The sequence below is a fragment of the Notothenia rossii genome (genome assembly GCF_949606895.1).
Source record: "Notothenia rossii genome assembly, chromosome: 2".
NCBI lineage: Eukaryota > Metazoa > Chordata > Actinopteri > Perciformes > Nototheniidae > Notothenia > Notothenia rossii.
In genome coordinates this window covers 4622845-4647969 of record NC_136904.1, presented here as the reverse complement: position 1 = coordinate 4647969, position 25125 = coordinate 4622845, and the positions used below count along the sequence as shown (strand labels likewise).

At 38.8% G+C, this 25125-nt stretch overlaps 1 protein-coding gene and 2 long non-coding RNA genes across 3 annotated transcripts in view; 1 reads left to right on the top strand and 2 right to left on the bottom strand.

Annotated features, from left to right (window-relative positions):
• Positions 1 to 2: 2 nt before the first annotated feature.
• On the bottom strand, positions 3 to 19636 carry LOC307028921. The gene is made up of 3 exons (XR_013805153.1): positions 19106 to 19636; positions 18947 to 19003; positions 3 to 49 (listed from the first exon to the last, which is right to left on the bottom strand). It is a non-coding gene; the product is annotated as an uncharacterized lncRNA (long non-coding RNA).
• Positions 5623 to 6912, top strand: LOC307028918. Its single transcript, XR_013805150.1, has 2 exons — positions 5623 to 6597; positions 6815 to 6912. It is a non-coding gene; the product is annotated as an uncharacterized lncRNA (long non-coding RNA).
• A 3358-nt stretch (positions 19637 to 22994) lies between the features above and the next one.
• Positions 22995 to 25125, bottom strand: part of LOC307027953 (NACHT, LRR and PYD domains-containing protein 3-like) — a gene marked incomplete at its 5' end in the record, with an annotated part of 42431 nt that continues 40300 nt past the window's right edge. Inside the window, one exon of the mRNA XM_079662647.1 lies at positions 22995 to 23496. Coding sequence (XP_079518773.1) covers positions 23489 to 23496 — 8 coding nt within the window. The 3' untranslated portion in view covers positions 22995 to 23488. The remainder of the gene's footprint in view (positions 23497 to 25125) is intronic.

Here is a 25125-nt window from a genome sequence, read left to right as displayed (position 1 = left end):
CTCTTTTGAATCACTCATCTTCTCCAGTCTGACAGATACACCAGTAACACTGCAGACACACACACACACACACACACACACACACACACACACACACACACACACACACACACACACACACACACACACACACACACACACACACACACACACACACACACACACACACACACACACACACACACACACACACACACACACACACACACACACACACACACACAATACAATACATTACAATTTCATGAAAAACATCATAATGACAAACTTTGGTTTCAATGCAACACATAAGTCAGACTTCTCACAGGTTGCTCATGTAACTATCATAGGAGGCTGTGGCTCAGTGAGGGAGTGCTCTGAACTTCTGATTACTGCAGTCAGCATGTCGTGGGTTCTCCCACATCCTGTCACTTTAGATAAAAGCAGAGAAAGCAAGAGTACACACTTCCTTTACTCAAGTAGAAGTACAGATACTCTTTTGAAAAATACTCTGGTGAAAGTAGAAGTACTGACTAAACTTCTTTACTCAAGTAAAAGTAAAGAGGCTTTGAAATGTACTTCAGTAAAAAGTACCCATAACTAGCAGCTGTTTTAAAGAGTACCTGACCTCCCTTTATATCAATAGAACAATAATGTCATTGTTAGCTTATGAATGTTTCCATGCTGAACAACGGCAACATGACAACGTTTCCATTGGTCCCTCTTCTTTAGAGAAGACCAGGAAATGATGGATACACGGATCGTGTTCAAATCAATAGGCACGCAATGACTCTAAATAATAATGATCACGCCACCAAACACACATTCAGACTAAAGGAACCAGCCTGTTTGGAAAATGTTAGAAGTAGAAAGTACAGGTATTTGGGTTAGAAATGGAAAAAGTAAAAAGTCGTCAGAAAAATAAGTAGTGGAGTAAAGTACTGATACCAGAAAAATGTACTTAAGTACAGTAACAAAGTATTTGTACTCCACTACTTCCCACCTCTGGATAAAAGCGTGTGATAAGGCAGTTGTCCGCGGCCTGGTACCGACAGGAAAGATATATTTCGGCTGTCTGTGATTCGGTGTTTGTCGTCACTTCCCAAGTGGTGCGCGTTGCTGCTCCAAAGGCAAACTACTTTCAACAAAGAACGTTCACAACAGTTGATTCGAGGATGCAAAAACAGTGCCGGAGCATCAGCACCACAGCCATTTATCTAGGGTTCGAGTTATAAACTGAATTCTATGGGGGTCTTTAAAACTAACGTGCACGCATGCATGTGCACGTGCACACACACACACACACACACACACACACACACACACTCAAACACACACACACACACACACACACACACACACACACACACACACACACACCCCCACACACACACACACACACACACACACACAAAGCCGGACTGGGACAATAAGTCAGGCTGGGAATTATACACCCAGCCAGGCCACTACCAGTTTTTTTTGTGCCATTTTGCTGGATTTATTTTTCAATATTTACAGCATTGATGCCCATAGTGATAGCTCTATATTTAAATCTACTACCCCAGAATAAACATATGGATATGGGTTACTATTTTTGTAAAATGTGGAAATGTATTTAGGAACCTATCCATGTGAACATATTTTAAGTGGGGGTGTACCTCAAATCCTCTAGGGACCCGGGGGCATGCTCATGTAAGATATTTGTTTTAATTTTGGAGGTGAACTGGGACCTCTCCAAGGAGCAGTCCACACTCCATATTTAGGTCTGGTCGGGGACTTGAATCGGCGACCCTACGGCTCACAGTCCAAGCCACTGAGCCAATGCCGGATTAGATCTATGGAAACACCCATATGAAACATAACTGTATACATTTAAATAATCGTAAAATCATAAGAACATGGACATAACCAATAACTTACCATGTCCAAAATTTAAAAAACATTGAAACTTGTTTATTTATTTATTGTCTGTTCATTTATAGTTGGGCTCCTGAACCAGCATCACCTGTCTTCCTCCTGCTCTAAGTTAACTATCTAAATTCCCAGAGAATCCTTAACCTCACCTTAGCTGTAGTTATCAGCCTCTCAGTCTGACAGGAGAGAGCTCCCTCCACCTTGTTGTTGAAACATCTCCTTGAATCCATTAGCGCAGCTAGCTAGCACCAGATACTAACAACAACAATAAAAGTCATGGCCGTGGGAAGTAGCGGTGCTGAGGGTGCTGCAGCACCCCCTGGTGGAGGACAGGGAATCTGCACTTCCACAAGATTAAATAAAAAATAATACTAATATAATAATAATACAAAAACAGTTTCATTCAATTGTGTTGGTTATGTTCATATACTGACAATATTAAAATTATAGGATGTTGTTTAAAAACGAAGAACTTATTTTACACATTTTGAGTCTTGTCGGAAATGACGTCAAGCACATACCGACAAGTTAAGTACAGTACAAGTACAGTACCTAGGATATACTATAATGGCGGCACAAAAGTGAATATTAGATTTATTTTCGAATCCTTCAAAAAGATGTAAAATTGATTGCAACACAACCTCGGACAGCATGCCAAGCAATAGCTCAAGCCCGAGTACCTCGGGAAACTCTTTGCCAAGAGAAAACGTCCCTAACACTGTTGAAGTCGTTGACAGCTGTCAAAAAGAGGATGAAGCTAGCGCTAGCAGCCAAGTGCGAAGAGGAGAGGGGGGAGCTAATGCCAACGGCTCCAAACCAAGTGAGGCTGCAACTTTAACGCATCCGTGCCAGCCTCGTAACCATGTTTTCCCTGGTAGGCATTTTGGAAAGGAACACTTTTCCCGTTCTTTTCAACCCAGCTGGTTTGATAAGTGGAGATAACTTACCTACAGTGTAGAGACTGACAGCGTTTTTTGTTTTGCATGCCTCCAGGCTGTGCAGAAAAAACTAATATCTTCAGAGTCAGACCATGGTGCTAAGTTTTTTGTGGGGAGGGGATTTTCCAACTGGCAAAAAGCAACTGCTAAATTAAGTTTGCACGAGGAATCGCATATACACACAGAGGCAATCAGGAAACTTTCTGGATTACAGCAAACTCCAATAACTGCACTTCTTTCAGATGGTGTAGTTAAAAGACAACAGACGGCAAGAAACGTCCTGGAGATTTTGTTCAGTTCGATTTCCTTTCTTGGAAGAAAGGGATTGCCATTTAGAGGAGACACAATGTGCGACGGCATTCTCTACGAGTTGATGTTGGAAGGGACATATAATTTACCCAAGGAAAGAGAATGCGTTATGAGGCGAGACAACTGGGTCAGCAACACCATACAAAATGAATACAGGGTAAGCAAAACACCTGCCCGGTATCGTCAAACCAGAGAGGCTGAATCTCTGCAACATGCAACGTATGATGTCAGATGGAGGACTGAATTGTACGAGGCTGTGGATCTGGTTCACTCTGAGCTCAGCAGGAGATTCGACCAGAATGGGATGAGAGTAGCGGCATTCAGGGAGAAGATCGCAATTGACGCAGCAAACGGAAAGCCGGTTGCGGTACTGGACGCAGAGGCTTTGAAATTACCCACGGGGTTTGACCTAGGCCGACTGCAACTGCAGCTCCAGATGTTGGGAGGTGTCTTTAAAGAGACTGTTCACAGGACAGTACAAGAGGTTGCATCAGGTCTGTCAGAACTTCATCCTCAGACAAGATCTCTTTTTGGAGAAGCAGAGAGGCTAATGAAACTCTGCATGTGCCTTCCTATATCAGTTGCATCTTCGGAGCGAAGTTTCTCCACACTCAGATACCTTAAAACCTGGCTGAGGAGCAGCATGTCCCAGAAAAGACTTACACACCTTACACTCATGCATGTGCACGGAGACATCGTTGAACAAATGGATATACAGGACATGATGAAAAGTTTCCTCAGTATGAATCCCGAGCACAAGAACACCTTCGGAGTATTAGCATAAGGTAAGACATTTTTGTGATGCACAAACGCCATGTACAGTGCCTAGGCCTACTATTGCTATTTTTTGTTTTAAGATAGATCTGATGCCGTTGTTTTTCCTGTGCCAGTGGTTGTTTTGCAATATGTCAGTTTTGCAATATGTCAGTTTTGCAATATGTCAGTTTTGCAATACGTCAGTTTTGCAATATGTCAGTGGTCGATGCGTTTATGATTTTTGTGGCATTGTGCTTGCCCGTGCTTGGGAGGGAGTTACAGTTTGTGTATCCAATCATCCTGTGTCTGTAGTCGCTATTTTATCATTAAAGTTTGGCTTCGGAGGAAGTGCCCAGTCGCTGTTGTTGCTCATAATCATTAAGTATCTTTTTTTAAACGAAAAAGAAGAGAAAAAAGAACATACAACCACATTTGCAGCATATACAATTTAGGTATTTTTTCTTACGTATTAAGAGTGGGATTCCCTCCACCCCCCCCCCCCCCTTTATATCATCCCCACAGCAACCCCCATTTGAAACACGTTCCCACGGCTATGATAAAAGTAACCGGTGCGTGCGCGCTCTCTCTCGCGCGCCACACATACACACACCCTCCCGAGGTTGAATGACACACATGCCACTTTCACACCAACGCGTTTCCCGTTCTAGCTCCGTGCTTGAGCTCTTCTGGTTCGGAACCGGTTTTTATTTTCAGCCTCCGTTTTGTTCACACCGCCCAGAGCCCGACTGGTGCTGCCACTACTGCGTCATGATGTCACCGTTTACGTCGGCGCTCACAACAACAACAATGGGGGACTGCGTCGGGTCGATGATCGTGTTACTTTTAATCATACGAAGCCAGATTAACTTCAATTAAATAACTACCTCTCCAACCTTGTACTTTTCTCCAGAGTGCCGCCCGTGGTTCATTGTTTGTTAATGTGTTTTACCGACCGCTGCAGTGCTGCTCGTCCACCGGAGTTTATTCTCCCGTTAGCTCAGAGCAGCCGCCGCTGTAAAGTATTCACTGTCGGACTGTCACACACAAACAGTTGATAAATATCCAACCCAGTCTCACTGCATTTCGTGTTATAGTCACGACATTTAATCTATTGATTCGTGTTCACCAACACGATTTTCCCCTTTTTTTTCATGTCACACAGAACGATTTAAAAAGCAATGTATTTCTATTGGTCATATGTTTCGTGTCTGCAGCACGTCTTTTTGTCCGTTCGGGTCTTGGAAGACCGGAAGCTGTGTGGTTCATAAAAACATGTTCTTACTCAATATCAAGACACGATTATTATTATGTTTTAAATCGTATAATGTCTGACTTTTTTTGTCGTCTGTGAGGAAAATAAATGGGGCTCAGAGCCTCAGAATACTGAAAAAAATGTATTTTTTAAAATCTTTTCTTCCTTCTAATTTGTTATTCTTTTCAAAATAACACACTGTTATTTACTCAACACTAACACACAATCATCCTTGTTTTTATTTATTTGTTTAATTCCATAATCTATGGCTTTTTTGGCGTCCGTCAGGAACTGAATTTCAAAATAAAAATAACCGGAAACAGACGTAGGCATTTCGAGCAATAGAGAGGCGAAGTCCCTCCCCTTCCGGGAGCCTCGATGGGACCCCGGAAGCGGAAAATTATACATTGAAGTCAATGGAGAGAGAAAAGTTATCTTTTGATCCCGTTTGAATTGTGCCACGAACTACACATATGATGTTTGTCAATCTTAAACAATCATTTCCATGTCAAAAAAGTCACATTTTGTCGTAAAACTGTTGAAATATAAGGCTATGAAAAATACGCGACTACAAAGACTACAAATCCCAAATCCCATTCTGGGTCGCGCATGTGATGTCACAGGCGATAATGCTCCAAGACTGGTTGTGACTCGCAAAGCAAAGAGGAAGAAGAAGACTGATTTATTCCCTCCAATAAATATAAGAGATTGCTCCAATAAATTCACTTTTACAAGATGCCTGTGTGCTTTGTACGAGGTTGTAATCACAAAAGAGATCATACCACTTGCTCGTTCTATCGCTTCCCGTCTGATGAAAGGACCAGGAGTCGTCGGACCAAACATATCAGGTAATATACATGTTTTGCATGGAACATAGTCAAGTTAGCTACCTAGCTAGTAGCGAGCATGTTAGTTAGCATTATATTACATTACTTAGCCTTGTCATTTGTATTAGCCTTAACATGAAGTAAACCAAAATGTTAAACAGTAAGAGTAGTCATGATGGTAAGTATTTTGTGAAACATTTGAAGAGTAGCCTATCGCCCCCTCCACCAGGTGCTAAGGGGGCGGGAGGTAGGCTAAGGCCACATTAGTATCAGCGATCTTTTCTACTTAATGCTATCTGCACAAATGGTTAACATTGACCATTAAAAGATCAGGCAGTTCAGGGAGAGTCGAAGGAAGGAAGGCAGGCAGCTTTGCATGACATTCTTCTGGACGTGTTTCATTGTGATGATAGTGAGAGTGAGTCAATCTGTTTGTTGGAAAGACAGTAGTTGAGTGATTACTGAGAGAAAATTATTAAAAGAGATAATTATTCAGTGTTGTTACTTTAAAGTGTTGTTACTGACCTTTTTCTTTTTTCTTTTCTTTACCTCACCTGTAACTGCTGAGACCCTGAGGAACATGCACACTGGTCTGACCTGCTCTGGCAACCTGATTTCCACTGTACGTAATAGTATTTGGTTATGGTATATTATTTATATACATCATAGGCACAATATACCCCTCAGAGACACACATGTATTGAGTGGGATATTTTGCATTGGTCATGTGAAATCATCTTTACATACTAGAAAACTGTAGGAGCGGCAACTTGTTTTGAAATTGAATTTTTAATATCCGATAATAAAGTTGATCTTTTTTCTTTATTCTCTCTCCCCAGCTCCATCCATCACCATCCTCTGTTCCTGCAGGTCCTGCTTGCTAATCAATATTCATATTTTTTTACACAATTACAAATAAAGTCAATGTATTGTATGACATGAAGTTGTGCTTCATTCTGAGTCAATAATAAATTCATTCTGCCTTCAGCTGCAAAATTATTGTGGACTGCACCGACATCCATGTAGCTGCCCCCCAGTAAGATGAACCAAGCAAAGTTGACACTCAACATACAGCTGTGCTCTTAAGTTGACATGAAGAATTTGTGAAATATTGGTAATAACAGGTTTAAATGATTATTAGTAATGAATTATATAATTGTCTCATTGTAGACGAGCAGACAGGGAGCAGATGAGAAAAGCAGAATATGCAGCTGCCATTTTCCACATGGAAAAGAGAAAGGGCCAAGTGTATTTGAGTGGACAAAAGAGAAATCCCAAATACGAAAAATAAAATTATACAATTTACAGATATGTATACAAATAAATATATATCCTATATACACCATCATGTATAATGATGGTGTATGATGTAGAAGGAAGTGTGGTAGATAACAAGTAAATATAGAGTTACATACAGATCCATGTTACAGCAAAAGATGGAATAACTAAGAAGCACGCAGTATAATAATAATTACACGCAACAATTAAATAACTGCTCAGCATCTCCACCACAGTCCCAATCTGCTGTGTCCTGTTTTCCTCCCCTCTGCATAACACCCCATGACACATACGAAACACAACGCAGAGTCCGAGGGTGTTAAGAGTATGTTTATTTAAATGTCCTCCTCTCTACTGGCCAACAAAGGGAGCATATGCTGGGTGTAGAATTGTTCCAGGAGGAGGAGATTTCCATGCCATGCAGGGTCTTTGGGGATGGGGATGATGATCCCCTCCTTCGTGGTCCACAGTAGCAGAGACTCCGGTCTGTGATGTGCAGCTGTTATATAATATACAATACATTTTTGAAAAACATTTGATCAAAAAATAAGGATTTGGTCAGGATCTAGAGTCAGTGTGTAGTTTATTAATTAATCAATGCTCTCTACATTAGGAAAACACATACCAGTGTACCAGAGGGAGTCACACACAGCTGTGCCTAGATAACCAAACAAATTAACAGGGATGCAAACTCATCAGGTATGAAAAAGGTGACAAGGATCCGAGCCCCCTGACCCCACAGAATATCGGCTTTAAAATGAGGAATAACAGAGGATTTTAGCAGTCAGAACAACTAAAGCAGCAGTGTTAATATTAACAGAAACGCCATAGAGTCACATCTAATAGAAATATATAAAAAGCATTTATTTTAATTGTGTAGCAGTCAGTTTATAATTTTGGCAGCACTGTTGAGCATTTTGAAAATGTATTTTCATGCCTCTGTGCAAGGCTTAGTCTTTCTATCTTTATAGCCACTGGTGTAAAGTAACTAAGTTCATAAACTCAACAAGTACTATACTTGGGCACAATTTTGAGATACTTGTACTTTACTTAAGTATTTCAATGTTTTGCTACTTTGTACTTCTACTCCACTACAGTTCAGAGGTAAATTGTGTACTTTTACTCCACTACATGTATGTAATACCTTTAGTTACTTTACAGATGTGGATGAATGATGTGAAATATAATCAAGTGTTAAATCAGACTTTAGTTCCACCTGGAGTAAATCCACAAGCTACCCTGCCTGCAGTATACAAAGTCATTCAAACTAGCTGCACCTTTACCAGCTTTGATAACACTTTAATGATCAGTCATTATAAAACATATCATATTATTCTGAAATGGACCAATCTGCAAAATGACTACTTTTACTGTCGCTACTTTCACTATATTTTGATAATAATACTTTTCTAATTTTACTTGAGGAACATTTGGAATGCAGGACTTTTACTGTAACAGAGTATTCCTACACTCTGGTACTTCTACTTTTACTCAAGTACAAGAACTGAGTACTTCTACTTTTAATCAATTACAAGATATATACTTATACCACCTCTGTTTATAGCCTATGAAAAAAACGATTAGAAAACGAAGGCTAAAGCTAACGTTAGCAGATAGTGACAATGTATGCTAGTTGGCTAGCTCAACGATAATATTGCGACGGGAAAAAAAAACTTTTCAGTGCACATCACGCTCTGCCGCTCCGACAGGGAGCTCTACTGTGAACACCTGAACGGCCCGTTCTAACAGCTGTTCACCAGCGGTCCAGTCTGTGCCACAGGGACTCCGGACGCACAGTTAATATTAACGAACGCACCGTAGGTAATGTAGCTGCTGAAGCTAGACCATCATCGCCGAGCAGCAGAGGCTTATTATACATCATGAGCAGAGCCGACAGGCAGGAAGACTCGAGCACACAGCTCGCGCTTCATTATAATATATAAAAAAAAGCTCGCGGCCGCACATTAATCCGGGTCCCAGACCCCCTCCCATACCCCAAAAATATTTTTATTGCAGATCTACAGGAATCACAAAAACGACCTATTTTGGATTCAAAACGGAGAATTTCGCCGAAAGGTGACAAGTTTGCATCCCTGGACAAGATAACCAAATCCTTGAATCTACACACAGCAAATAAACTCAAATGACACAACGAGATGTAAAAAGGAGATCACACATAGTCGATATAGAACTGGCCGCTTCAATCTGAAGAGCAACTCAAACAAAACACGGGAGTGTATCTTGTTCTTGTGAACACTAATGTTATCCACAGCATACACAGACACCACAAAGTTCTTAAGGAGAAAACTAGTTGCTAAAACAAAACACGTTAGTGTACCTTGTTAGCTAGCTGACATTAACCTTAAACATTGCACTCATATTACTCACTGAAACCTTGTAAAGCCGGTCCCGCATGCTGGCTCTTACAGAACCGCTCCCTTTCGTGTATGTACAGCTCTCAACATGCCCAGACTTGTAGTGATTTTTACCTCGTTTTATACTTTTTCGCCTCATTCTGAAAGAAACAGGTGAAATTTACTAACGTGACAGCCATCTTTGTGATGGTGACGCGTATTGTGCGAGACCAGAGACCTGTAGTTCACTGAGCGGTTTCACACAAAAAAAATTGTAACTTCACAGTTTTACGACACATTTTTATTTTTTTGACTTGCAAAATGTTCTTTTAATTTGACAAACATCATATGTGTCATTCGTGGCACAATTCAAACGGGATCGAAAGATGACTTTTCTCTGTCCATTGACGTCAATGTATAATTTTCCGCTTCCGGGGTCCCATGGGTCGGAAGTAGATGGGCGGGACTTCGCCTCTCTATTACCCAAGATCCTCAGCTATGGTTTAAGCTCGCTGATTGGATGATTTAGCCGCAATGCATGTAGGGATATGGTGTTAATTCGATATGAAATCCGAAAAACATTTTATTTTTAAAAGAAAATAATTTATTCCGAGTGTGCTTGCTTTTCTCTTTGAAAGTCATCACATAACGGCATTGTAATACACGGTCCGGCTGCATTAAATATTACATATCTGCCGTAGTTCTTTATTTATAGAGCCCTGATGAGAAGACCTTTGGAAAAACTGGAAGAAATGCCGCCGAAACTGAATACTTGACGTAGATCATAAATATATCAACAATTAAACAACATTCAATTTCTCTTCACACAATACGTCTCCTTGCAGTATCAACACTAATTCGGCTGACTTTTACATTTGATCTAATTCGTAGATAGGTTATATTTACACCATAACGGTGCACAGCTGATATAAAAGGACTTGTAGTTTTTAAAGATATTACTGATTTTCTTTGAATATATGAATGTAAATACTGAGTGTTAGAGCCATTTTCTGTGTTAACAATGAGTGTATTATTTTCTTATTAATTTAGATCTTAATATATTCTTTCCATTTATGTATTAGTAAATGGCTGAACCTGTCTCTGCGGCCCTGCCTGACTCTCACCATACTACTTCCCTGATGGCTCCCACAGGATTGCTGACATCCTCGTGGATTCATCTTCTTATTACAGACACATGCATTTCCAAACATTTGGTCTACCTACGCTGTAAAATGTATTATCTCTTCGATTTACACACGGCATCTATTGCACGTCTGTCCGTCCTGGGAGAGGGATCCCTCCTCTGTTGCTCTCCCTGAGGTTTCTCCCATGTACCCCTTTAAACTGTGGGGCTTCTCTGGAAGTGTTTCCTTGTACGATGTGAGGGTCTAAGGACAGAGGGTCTAAGGACAGAGGGTGTCGTATTGTCATACTGATATTCTGTACATACTGTGAAGTCCACTGAGACAAATGTAACATTTGTGATATTGGGCTATATAAATAAACATTGATTGATTGATTGATTGATTGATTGATTGATAGTACCGAATTAAATATTCGGAGAAAAACTTTGATTTACCGCGAGCCACACCTGTGATATAAGGAAGGGGTGGGACTGAGCGTGAAGAGGAAATTGTCTTTGACCTCACATTACACTGATCATTTTGTTTATTTTGTTTGTTTAAATATATGGAAGTAAATAAATCGACCAAGGAAGGCAAAGAAATCAGCACCTACAGAGCTTTATTTGGATGGTTTTTAACGTGTGAGTCAAGAAGCGGATCCCTGTTGACGTGGCACAGTTTTAGATATCCCACAAGAATGGGCCACGACATAGTCAAAGACTCCGGACCGCTGGAATAACTGATGTTAAAGACGCAACACTGACTGGAATCCCGGCATGAGATTTGTGAATGGAAGAAGGATACTCCGTGGACAGAGCGTAAGGATTGCGCAACGATCAGCTGTTGAGACATGCGGAGGGCCGCGAGTAAAAAAAGGACGGATCAAGAACAGTGAGCAAATGGACTAATATTATGAATGAGATTAACTCTTAAGCCAGAAGAAAGATATTAAAGATGATCGGGATGTGGATATATGTTGGATACCTGCCAAGATAAAAGGAAATGTAATGGAGCAGAGAGAAATGTTTGTGACGACACAATGTTTGGATTAAAGTGCGGATTGAACGATCAGAATAATTGAAAAAGTGTTATCCTAAAGACAAGGAAATGATGTCATGATGGCTAAAGAACCTGATAAAATAGACAATGAGTTAAAAACTCTCAGTGCGAAGCGCAGAGGGAAACTGGGCGCGTGCATGCGCACACTGAATGAACTCAGACCACTGCTTGCTGATAGTGGAAATAGTGAAAGGGTGTTACGAGGTGTGGAACAATTAAAAGTGACTCTGGATGAATTTAAAGATGCTCGTGCTGCTGTCTAAATGCTTTTACCTTCTGAAATAAAGGAAAATTAGACATTGGACTGGTATGAGCCCAACATGGAAACATTTGAGAATTTCCTAAAGGAAGTGGATTCATGGAACACTTTTCCACCAGACCCTCAGATGTTTGTTAATCCTCATGATAGTATCTCCAATGTATCCGATGAGTCTATGATATCAAAATGTTCAAAGCAAACAAGACAATCTGCAACTTCAATAGCCTCAGCTCATCTTAAAGTAGCCACGGAGAAAGCTGCATTACAAGCACGGATGTCCACATTAAAACGGAAACAGGCAATGGAAATGAAGAAAAACAGATTACAAGCTGAATTGGAGAGAATGGAACTGGAGGAGCATATAGCCGAATCTGAAGCCAAATTAAAGGTGTTTGACAGTTTTTATGCGGACCCTGAAAGACATTCTACAGTACAGGAAAGAGATGGAATGAATTAATATTTGACAAGCCACATTACTAAAACATAATTTCACAGCCAACCCAGAGCTCAAATACCTGCACTTGCATTGGACCCCTCTGAACCAGCTCCATTGTTAGGCCCGAGAACATCAGAGCCACCAAGGAGTGAAAGTTCTGAGGAATCAGACTCTAGTACTCAGAAAAGATTTGATAACTGTGATCCAGAGGCAAAATGATATTGAAGACTTACTAATGTTACATCAGAAACAATCCTCACTTCCCTCCAGACAAATACCTGTATTTGATGGTGACCCTTTAAGTTTCCAAACATTCATGCGAGCATTTAAACATGGCATTGAGAATAAAACTAGTTGTGATAATGATATACTTTATTACCTTGAACAATGCACTAGTGGCCAACCTAGGGAACTGGTGAGGAGCTGCTTTCACATGGAAGCAGAGAGAGGTTATGCCGAGGCACGAAGACTTCTGAAAGTTCACTTTGGAGATGGATTGAAAATTGCAAATGCCTATATGGAGAAAGCTCTCAACTGGAGCATGATTAAACCTGATGATGGAAAAGCATTACATGTCTATGCCCTTTACCTGAGAGGATGCTGCAATGCTATGAAGGAACTAAAAAGCATGGAATAACTGGATCTTGTATCTACTTTAAAGCTCATTGTGTCAAAACTGCCATACAAGCTGAAGGAAAAGTGGAGAAATACAGCATTCGAGCTTCTGGAACGAAACCCAAGAAGGGCCACATTCTCGGATCTTGTTGGGTTTATAGAGAGGCAAGCCAGCATTCTGCAAGATCCCCTCTTTGGTGATATTCATGATGTTATGCCATCCCAGAGAGCCATCCCAAAAGCTACTACATCCTACTCCAAACAGCAAATCAACCAACAAGGTAAAAGTACTAGCTTTGCCATGGCAATATAAATGAGGAACTCTAACACTGCAAGTCCAAAAAACTATCAACGACCTGAAAGCCTGGTTACAAATAGGTGGGATGGTAATTGTTGCATTTGCAAGAAAGGCAAGCACTCGCTGAATGAATGTGAAATGTTAAAGCTAGGGTTGGGTACCGAGAACCGGTTCCTGCATAAATAAAATAGTAAAATAAGGTATGAATGAACAACACAAATAAAATACGTTACATGTATTTGTTATTGGCTATGGTAGGTTATTGATTATGTTCAAATACTTATTTAATTATTCAAATGTAAACCGATCTTTTTCATATGGGTGTTTAGAGTTGTACCCCCTAGATCTAGTCTCTAGTAATTCTGCTTAAAGTGCACCAGATTGAAGCATTTTACTTTAAAATGTTCAAACATTTCTTCCCGGTGTGCCTGAGAAGGCAGATACTGTATGCTTGTTTTTCTCAACAATAACTGTTTTTAAATGGGAGGGGGGGGTTCCTTTAAAAGTTGGACTGTTGCACTGTTGTAGCTTCAGTGGTTCTCAGGTTACAGTTACATAGCAGTGAATATAAACAGACTGATTAATGTGAATATTACTGTAAACTAACCTGTGTAAAAGTTTCTTGAATAAATGTATTTTTTTGGTTGAAGAAGCATGTATCATTTTTTTAACCTGCCCCTCAAAGAATCGGAATTGAGTACCGTTAAGAACCGGAATCAAAAAGTAGAATCGGAATCAGAATCGTGTAAATTCAAACGATACCCAACCCTAGTTAAAGCTGCAACCACGTGATGTAAAGGTGCAACTATTGAAGGAAAAAGGCATAGGCTTTGGTTGTCTAACCAGGGGACACATGAGCAAAGCTTGTAGGAAAAGAAGTCCATGCCTACACTGCCAAGGAAGGCACCCTAGCATTCTAGACATCGATAAACCAACAGAGAATGAAAACGACCACATGACTAATTGGACTAAACGATCAGTCAGTGGAACTCCTGTCGTTCTGGATAAAGAAGAGGACATCGGGGCTGGAAAAGATGGCAAACTGTCAATAGTACCAGTTCAAATAAAAGTTTCCAAAGGCAGCAAAACTATACAAACATATGTCTTTCTTGATCCTGGCAGCACATCAACCTTTTGCACAGAAAATCTGATACGACGGCTGAATACAACAGGACGGAAGACTACAGTTTTCCTGCAGACAATGGGTCAAAAGAAACCAGTGGATAGTTATGAAATAACTGGACTACAAGTGGGTGATTTGGATGGGAATAACTTTATTGATCTGCAGAAGACATACACACAAACAAAGATACCAGTGACAAAGAGGAACCTTTTCTCTCAAAAGGATCTCAACAGGTGGCATTACTTGAAGGAAATACAACTACAAGAAATTGATGCGGACGTGGAACTCTTAATCGGAGTAGATGTCCCAAAGGCAATGGAGCCCTGGCAAATCATAAATAGCCAAGGTAATGGTCCTTATGCTGTAAGAACGCTCTTAGGATGGGTCGTCAATTGACCGCTTAGTTCAACTACAGCTGTGGACACATTTGGAAGACCAGTGGCATCAGTAAACCGCATCTCAATTGAACAACTGGAAAAGCCTCTTGTAAATCAGTATCATCATGATTTCCCAGAGAGAGAATATGAGGGAAAACTTCAAATGTCAGCTGAAGAAAGTACATTCATGCAGCTGGTATCAAGTGCAGCTACACTGAAGGATAATCACTATTATTAAACATTGAAGCCTTCCTAAAGTCGAAAAGATGGCTACATGGACTCGAATTCCTGCAAGAGGAGGAGTCTCAGTGGCCAGGGAACCCAGACAAAATGTCACAAAGCTCTCTTTCTCCAGATGATTCTGAAGTGAAAAGGAATGTCACTGTAAATGTGATGAGTATTGAGGGGAAAAGTCCCAAAAGTGAACTAATTGAGCACGACTCAGATTGGAACAGCCTGAAAAAAGCTGTAGCTTGGATCCTGAAATGGAAAAGATTGCTCTTGGAGATCACTCAAAGAAGGAAAGTGACAAACCCTGGATTGCTGCTGAGTAATGAATCTCATCTATGAACTCTGACAAGAAGAAAATGAATATATTTGTTTTGAATATTGGCTCTATTTATTATTTGTTGTAATTGCTATATTTTATGCAATTAGGGGCTGGATTTTCTGTGTTGACAATGAGTGTATTATTTTCTTATTAATTTAGATCTTAATATATTCTTTCCATTTATGTATTAGTACTGAATTAAATATTCAGAGAAAAACTTTGATTTACCGCGAGCCACACCTGTGATATAAGGAAGGGGCGGGACTGAGCGTGAAGAGGAAATTGTCTCCAGCAATGAACGGGGATTCGGAACAGTCTTTGAGCTCCCGTTACACTGATCATTTTGTTTATTTTATTTGTTTAAATATATGGAAGTAAATAAATTGGCCAAGGCAAAGAAATCAGCACCTACAGAGCTTTATTTGGATGGTTTTTAACGTGTGATTCAAGAAGCGGATCCCTGTTGACGTGGCACAGTTTTAGATATCCCACAAGAATGGGCCACAAAATAGTATGGCAATATCCTGTAAAATTATGTGAAAACATGAATAAAACTACACATCTTCAGATGTTGTACATACATAAGTGTCCTAAACTAATAACAAAAAGTTATTATGGCTGTGTGTACCTTGTGTGCACCACCTAGTGGTTAAAGCACGTTATTGAATTATTATTTTTATGTGTTATATTTGATTAAAAAAATATTAAGAGTACATACTTTCATAGTGGGAAAGTAGAAGGTCTGTGATAGAAATATAGAATATAAAAAAATCAAGAAGATACTATAAGTGATCTCTACAATAAAACAGTTTAGTGCTGGATGTACAAAGATATTAATAGGAGGATGTGCAAAACAGAAAAACGAATTAACCTTTATTTAAACATTAAATAATACTTTAGATTAAGGTCTTCTTTTAAATAAGAAAAACACTTTGGGGGTATCTATCTACAGATAAATATTAAGCCTGACAAAGTACTTAACGTCTAATATATTGCTTTCCTGCAATGTTAACTATGTTGAAGCACTTATTTTAACTGATATTATACATATGAATTATACTCTTATGTATGTAGATAGAATAAGAAATGTGCAGAATATGACAGTTTAATGGTGGAGGTACAAACACATATTGATAGATGTCTTGTAATGCGCTGCTGAGGAACCTGTGACCCAAGATTTTCATTCATTGCATACACCGTCCGTCGTGTATATGATATGTCAATAAACCTTTGAAAATCTTGAAATCTTGAAAGGGATGTGCAAAATAGCCGTTATACAGTCTTTAATGAACTATTAGTAGAGAATAACAAGTAATGAATATACTTTATTACTCGTTTCCATTCATGTCAATTGCAGATAAATGTTTAGTCTTCTCAAGCACCAACTATCAAATATCTCTCCTGATTGTTGGCACTTGAAAATCACCTTCCCTGAATTTTACTCAGGTGTAACTAAAGTCTGATTTAAGGGTTGTTTATATTTCACATCATTAATCAGAATCTGCAAAGTAACTCAAATAAATCTAGTTGAGTAAAGATACCAGGTTAACCTCTGAATTGTAGTGGAGTAGAATTACAAAGTAACAATGAGCTGTCACGTGGGTATATATTAATGCTGCACATTATGGACACAAGCGATTTTCACCCATTTAGTAATTACATGTTTTACATTTGATAACACCAATGAGTTTAATACTGGCAACTTCTAATTGTGGGAAAAATGAAAACGTTCAGTAGAGACGTCCCATAGAACATTTTGCGAAACAGAATAGCCAGCATGTGTAGTTCTGGGGGGGCGCGTTCGAATCCAGTTTTGGATAGTCTGGCGTGGTTTCGTTCCATTTGAAACAGCTGTTTGACGCTTGGCGTAACCTTGGCGCACTGCCACTCCAACATCCGATCCCAGCGCTTGAAGATTAATCACGGGGACAGTAGCCCTAAACGATAGCTGGGGAGTATGGGTAGTGTAGTGTCTTCGGCCATCCTAAACTCAGAAATGTTTTTTGGATTTCATATCGCATTAACACCTTATCCCTACATGCATTGCGGCTAAAACATCCAATCATGAGCTTAAACCAAAGCTGAGGATCTTGGGTAATCAGTTCAGTGGCTGTGTATCGCAATGATGCTCGAAATGTCCCTTATAGGCCTACGTCTGTTTCCGGTTATTTTTATTTTGAAATTCAGTTCCTGACGGGCGCCAAAAAAGCCAGAGATTATGGAATCAAACAAATGAATAAAACAAGGATGATTGTGTGTTATTGGTGAGTAAATAACAGTGTGTTATTTAAAAAAGAATAACAAATTAGAAGGAAAAAAATATTTAAAAAAATACATTTTTTCAGTATTGTGAGGCTCTGAGCCCCATTTATTTTCCTCACAGACGACAAAAAAAGTCAGACATTACACTATTTAAAATAAAAACAATAATCGTGGCTTGATATTGAGTAAGAACATGTTTTTATGAACCCCACAGCTTCCGGTCTTCCAAGACCCGAACGGACAAAAAGACGTGCTGCAGGCACGAAACATACTACCAATAGAAATACATTGCTTTTAAAATCGTTCTGTGTGACACGGAAAAAAAGGGGTAAATCGTGTTGGTGAACACAAATCAATAGATTAAATGTCGTGACTATAACACGAAATGCCGTGAGACTGGGTTGAAATATCCCAAATTCCCCTTTAGTGAATGTGTGTCAGTATGAATTGACGCTGTTTGGCATCACAACGCTGTTGTGAAAGTTTCTCTGGTATAAAATGGGTGATGTTACCATAGCAACCGAAGCTAAACTGACTATAACTTGACTACTTGTTGAATACCTATTGTGGCATAAGCCGTTTTCTACAGGCACATTTTACCGGCGTATTTTTAATTATGATTCTACTTGATGACAACCTGTGCAGCCCATGTATTGATTCCATCCGATAGCTGCTATAATACAAAACAAAACGTCTGCCTGCTCTCCACAGTGATCAATAGCAGCGAACGGATGGTCAAAGTAAGGTGGTACAATACTGCTTTACTTCTTTATTATATTGAATTGGTCAACATGTACACTACATTGCTGGAGTTGGACCTCTTTAGATTTCTTTACCTTCTCCATGCACCTTGGAAGTATAAGTTGTGCCAGAAAGTTCCATTGTTCTTGTTGGCCAGAAACCATTCCTTATGACAGGGTGTGGTTCAAATAACCATTTGCATTTGTGTAGTCACGAACAGGCCTGTACATGTTTACTGTCACACCCTCTGTTCTGTCAAGTTCCCCTCTGCTACATTTCACCAACTGTTACATTCAGTAACTTCCAAAAGCTTTTGATAGAGAACTCATATTCAAGCAGGCATTTCTGATATTATATATAAATGCTTACAACATTAGCTGAAACATTTAATTATAATACTACATTGTTGATTCAGAAGAACTTATCGTGTACATTTTACAAACAAAAAGCCCTCTCGCAAAACTTTCATTTTGTGCAGCCAGTGATTTTTCTCACCTTTTGAGGTCCTTGTAACGGCTCATCCGACCAGATTCTGGCTGCTGGCCTTCTTTCCTGGAACATACAAGGTTTAATTCTGAACAGAAATGTAACAGCACTTATTTTTCCTGGCAATAACAGTGAAATGAATACTGCACTGCGAACTAAAAGTCCTACCTCTTGCGCTGTCTTCACCTGAGTAATCGACAACTCCTTTGCCTGAATGTTCAGCCCTTCCATGTCACATAACATCCTGTGAAAGTAGGTTTCAAGTTCAGACAAGAACAAACTTGCCTACGCCTTCTTCTGTCCTTTATTTTATAGAATAGAAAGATTCATCAGGCATAGAAAGCATTACTCGATTATGACTGCCACAAATACTGATGAAATCAAACTCATCAAATAAATAGAACAATGCAAACTGAAGTGTCCGGTAAGCATCAGGAATTACTTCAAAGCAGTTCTTTGAAGTCAAGTAGAAAGTCAGGGCTCTCACTGAAACTTGGCTGAGACCCAAATAATATGTCAGCATAAATGAAGCCACTCCTCCCCGTTCTTATCAAGTTTAGTCCTTAAAACTGAAAAGTGATACGTAATTATTGAAGCTGACTTTAATATTCATGTTGACGATGATATCAATAGCCTTTATCCCCCCACACTTTGAAGGCCGGTCTGTGAAAATATTGTGGGTCCAGGCAGGAAATGAACAAAAATATTTTTTAAAAAGTCACACTTGACTCTACGTTGCTGATGTTTTATCAAGTCTGTAAAAAATATTTTTTGTGACATAGTTCTACAGTATAACAGAGTAATACTAATGTATTAAAAACCCAGCAGAGCCTGGTTTTAACCAACACTCACCCTGTTGCTCCTGCTCTGTCGAAGTGTAAAATGGAGTCTGGTTTCATCACTTTCACTTCAACTTCGCGTTGTTGGAGGAGCTCAGGTCAGAAGAATTTCATTGCCATTTCTACACTGTAGCTTTGAGCATATCACAATACAACCTTTGAGTTTGAACGTCTGCACAGCCTTCTCTTGATAACTGGACTCAAACTCACACTGTACATTTCACATTTATATTCCATCTAATATTTAATCATCTGTTCCTGGCTAAATTAAAAGTATATATATAGTCTTTTAATTTCTCTAATGTTCAATGCCTGGTCTTTTCATGCTGCTGCAACGCAAACATTCCCACATTGGGATCAATAAAGCACTTCTGATCTTATCGTATCTTAAAATATACCACCTTGTAGTCTGACATATATTCAGTGTTCCAAGTCTTTTAGTTTTTAGGTTTTTTAGGTTATTTTGTATTTAAATGTATATTTTTGACCTCTTTTTATATAAACATAAACAACTTGTGGTCTGAAGTTGTTTATGTTTGCACTACAATACACCAGAGCTAATCCCTCTATGTGTGCCTGGTGATAAAGTTGATTCTGAATTTAGGAAGTTAATGTGTGTTAAAATGTGCAGCAGCTCATGAATGATTTTGCTTTTGACTTCCTCTCATCTGAACATGTCTCCTTCTCCTCTCTCCTCAGGTCCTTGGATGTATAACGAGATGACGATGAGCTCTTCTGATTCCCCACTTTAAATATGTCTATATATTGTTGATCAAATCCATGCTTTCCTGTTGTGTACAAAATGGTGGACCTAATAATAAAGAAACCGATCATTTAAGAACGTGTGTTGTTCTTTTAGTTTTGTATATAAATGCATCGTATTTTCCAAGTTGATCAAATAAACTCATGCAAGATTAAAACATTGTTTATCTATCTTGGTCAAAGTGTTGATGAACCAGTTTGTACCTTTTGGTTTGATGAGCTTCAGGTCACCAGGACTTGCTTTGTTTCTATTTATGTACTTGGGTATATTTCTACGCTGAAGGATTTTAATTCTGCTCTCTACAATATACACTGTAATTAAAAAAGTATTTCCTTATCCATAATTACTCGTGACATATTGCATAGTTATGATACCCCTGTTCTTTGGACACAATATACATAAGAAACAAGACTTTAAATCCATATTTATTCTACAAGAACTGCAGTGATTGCATATTTGAGTTTGGTTGTATTTGTTAACACAACTAAAGTACAGATTTTAATTATTGTTATAGATTCACATATACACAAACCAAGTATAAAGTCCAGTTGTTGTTCTAATCAGTATTTACATATAAGTGCTTTGTTATTGTTTAACCTTTTATACACTGCAATAAAACAACACAATGATTTGCTTCTGAATATGAAATAGAAACCTTGCAGACAGGTGTTTGCCCCTCTTTGCTCTTCTCTTCACCACCAGATGGCGACAGGAGCCTGGATATCTTTTTCTTTCTCATAAGCAATAAGTAGTACTGTATTAATGAACATTTTTATTTTTGTAGAAATACTGCAGGCTAACACACAAAAAACAAGATACTTTTCTTAATGATTGTGAGTCTTAGCTTCTAATTATGAAGTATTTCTAAATAAAACTTCTAATATAGCATTTTTTTCCATTTATCAACTTAACTTTCTCCTTGTTTTGGAGATGCTAAGTTAACATGGTTTTGTTTCTCATTGTAATGACTACAGAGATGGGAAAAGTACTCAGATCTTTTACTTCAGTAGAAGTACTCCGATCCTTTACTTGAGTAAAAGCAGAAGTACTCAGGTACTAGAGGAAAATAAGTACCAGAGTGTAGGAATACTCTGTTACAGTAATTCAAAATGTTACATTAGCACTAGTGTATGGTATTCCACGTTGTCCCTTCGTTGTAACAGGATCTGATCTGATTTGCTATCAAAGGTTTTTGTCAGTGTCTGACCCATCCATCAAAATAAGATCTACACATGCATTTGTGTTTATAGTTATCTTACAGTTATCTCCAGCCTTCAGGAGTACTCTGGTCCAGTGGAGGCAACCCTACAGCCTAGCAGTTGGGACCACAAGAAACAGCTCCATGAGTACTACATTGGGTTGGATGGTGAGCTCCTTCCCTGCAGGGCCAAGTCTTCCCTGTCAGTTGTGATGGACTTTTTAAAGCACACTATGTGTTTGGGATCTCCTATGACCAGGCCTTAAACGGCATGCACACATGTTTGCAGACCACCATCTACAACATTGATGTAAACTGGTTGCCATGTACACTTTTAGTTGTTGATCATCCTGTGTGGTGATTGTTACTCTTTCAAAACACAATTGTTGTCAGTTTCCTTTGCACATTAGCAGAAGTGGGATGGAGGCTTTGGCACAGTGGACTATAGTGCAGGGTGACACAGGTTCAAACCCCACTGAAGTCAGCATGTCGTTGGGTCCCTGAGACACTTCAATCCTGTGGGGATTGCCCATAGTATTGAGTATGTACATCGCTTTGGATGAAAGCGTCTAACATGTAATGTAATGTACTAATGGTATTCCACACATGTGATTTAAAAAGTCCATTTGTTGTCACAGGATTTTGAAACGATGACCTCTAAAGTGTTTCCCCAGGCTAAAGAGGCCTAATGAGCAAATGTACAAATGCTCACCTGACCAATGTATTTTGTGGGTTGTTTGATGTTGCTACTGATTAGATGTTATATTTAAAACACATCAAAATCAAATGTTTGAAAATAAACAAATGTTTTCAAGAATCTGATGTGTACTTTATTTCCTGAAGTGTTAATGATTCACCCCAAAATTGTTTGTTTGGTGTACATCAGCTAAACAGCACTGAAACAGTGTGAAAAATGACCATGGAGTAAATGTTCTCTCTCAAAGTGTTGAATAATCAGCTCTGCACAGTGACACTGAAACACTGACTAAGAGTACACTTTAACTCTCTGAGGGTTCTAGGTTTAGACTGCACGTGTTGGAAAGCACTCAAACAGTGTCAACAAAGTACCAGTTATAGTGTATATGTTGACTCCCAAAGTGTTCAAATCTAACTCTTTATTTGGAGTTTATATTTTACTCTTTTGACAGTGTTCAGAGAACCCCAAACTCTTGGACCTATATACACCCTGACCCTGGTGTTAAATGTACTATAGAGGACAATATACACTGTGATTTTTGCAGTGTAAATAAATGTACATTTCAAGTTTAAATGCATTTTTATTGAATGTGAGTTTTACAAGTGATTTTCATTTAGGAGCAGTTGGGTTAAACACGATCACAAAGGGGTTAATACACGGAGAAATGTAGGAGAATTATAACAGATGAGTGAGGGGGTTCTTATAGAATGGAAACCAGCTCAAGGGGTACACAAGACAAAAAAGGTTGGGAACTGTTGGAGTAAATGTATCATTAAGTCTAATTGAATTACAATTATATGCATTCTTTCTTGGGTTTTTACCCAGTTTCAGTTTGATGTAAGCTACGGCTATCACTCCCAAGCTTCTTCCCACCTTCAATACAGACTGGCTTCCTTTTGTTATCATTCAACAGTGACCATTGTCAGGAAAAAAAACGCAAAAAAGTCTGACTGTTTCCAAAGATTTGAGGGACAGAAATTGAAGGAAACAAACCAAATGCAGGATTACGGGGCTGGATGCGCTGCTATTTGTTGAGATGGTGAACAATATTCCCTCATGGACCTGGAAGATAAACAGGGAAAATACTCTTGTTATACAACCAACATCACTTTAAACAGAGATCTCTTAGAAAAATACTAATAAAGATACACAAAAGTTCAGTGTGATGTTCACAGAGATATTTATATTCCTCAACTTTCCCAGTGGTGGGATTATTTATTTAAAATATATAATATGTAACATTTCCTTATTCAAATGCCTCAAACGATTATCCTATGGTATTTACACATTATTTTTGAGTTGTGTACATCCAATACCTGTTCTTTCACACAAGTGAAAAGCTAGCATTAGGCTATAAAGGAACTACATCACAGTCACATGATTTAACATCACAGCCAATGAGGAGATGAGTTTCTCCGTGATCAGCGTGATGACGTTATTATGAATTTAGCCACTCGTTAGAACCGCCTGTTTAAAGACACTCTTTGAGCTATATATTGCTTTACTTTATTTAATAGTTAAACATGTATTTCTTGCTGTTTTTGTGTATTATTTAGTGACGTTATTGAAGTGAGTTAAAGTAGTTTTTATGAATTTATTTTGAAGGCATGTTTGGGCACTGGGTGATTAGAGCACCTGGTGTAATTGTATATATTGGAGACAGAGCACTAGGCACATGTTTTTTAACCAGGGTGATACAAGGAAAACCATAAAAAAGGGCTGAAGGAAAGGAATCGATATGAAAGCTGTTCGTTGTGCTTTTGTATATGATATTGGACCATAGAAATAAATGCACAAACGGAGATTCTTGTCTGGACTTGGATCATTGCCGTTCGTAAGATTCCTCATCTGTTTTATTTCTATATGATTTCTGCCGCTACAGTCTCAAAATTCAGAAGTGTGGTATTTATTGGATATAAGTATGTCTAACGTTAACATTTCTTAAAATGTTGTTAATCACATTATTTCAGGCGTCAAACCAAATACACATTTGACTTTAAAGTGCTCCTATCATGCTATATCTATAGGCTTATATGGGTCTCAGATATATCAACCCAGTCTCACATCTAAACGTGTAATAACTACGTTGGTCCACAACTTGGGACGTAGTATTTATACAAAAACGGCTCTGAAATTGTAAGATCCATACGTTTATTTTCACCATTCATTCCAATGGCTGGCGTCTATGTCACGTGATCTTCAAATTTCTCCCTGTAGAAAAAAAAAACATGGCCGACATTCGTTTTATTCTCGGTGGAAAATGCCTTTTTTAAAGTTGGTTTGGCCATTAAAATGCGTTTTGATGTAATTTGATGCGAGAAATATGAGTTGTTATTTCAGATTATGTGTGCAGTGGATGTACATGATCTTTAGTTTGCTAGTTATTACGAAGATTACTTCAGGAAATTGTGTCCATTCAACGTTTTCATTGTTACCAAGGTGGTTGCTAGGGACGCTGCTATCGATATTATTTCTGTTATGTTGTGTAACTGTTTAATGGTGTTATCTTTATTGCTTCCCCCTTCCCCGTCATTTTATAGTGTTGGTCCACAGCGCAAACGTATTAGTTTTTACAAAATCCGAATCTAAAGATACGTTATTTTCCACTGTGCAATTCTCCAGCCCAGTCTCACATCTCACATCACATCGTCATAAACAAATACCGGAAACAGACCGAAAACATTTTTTAAA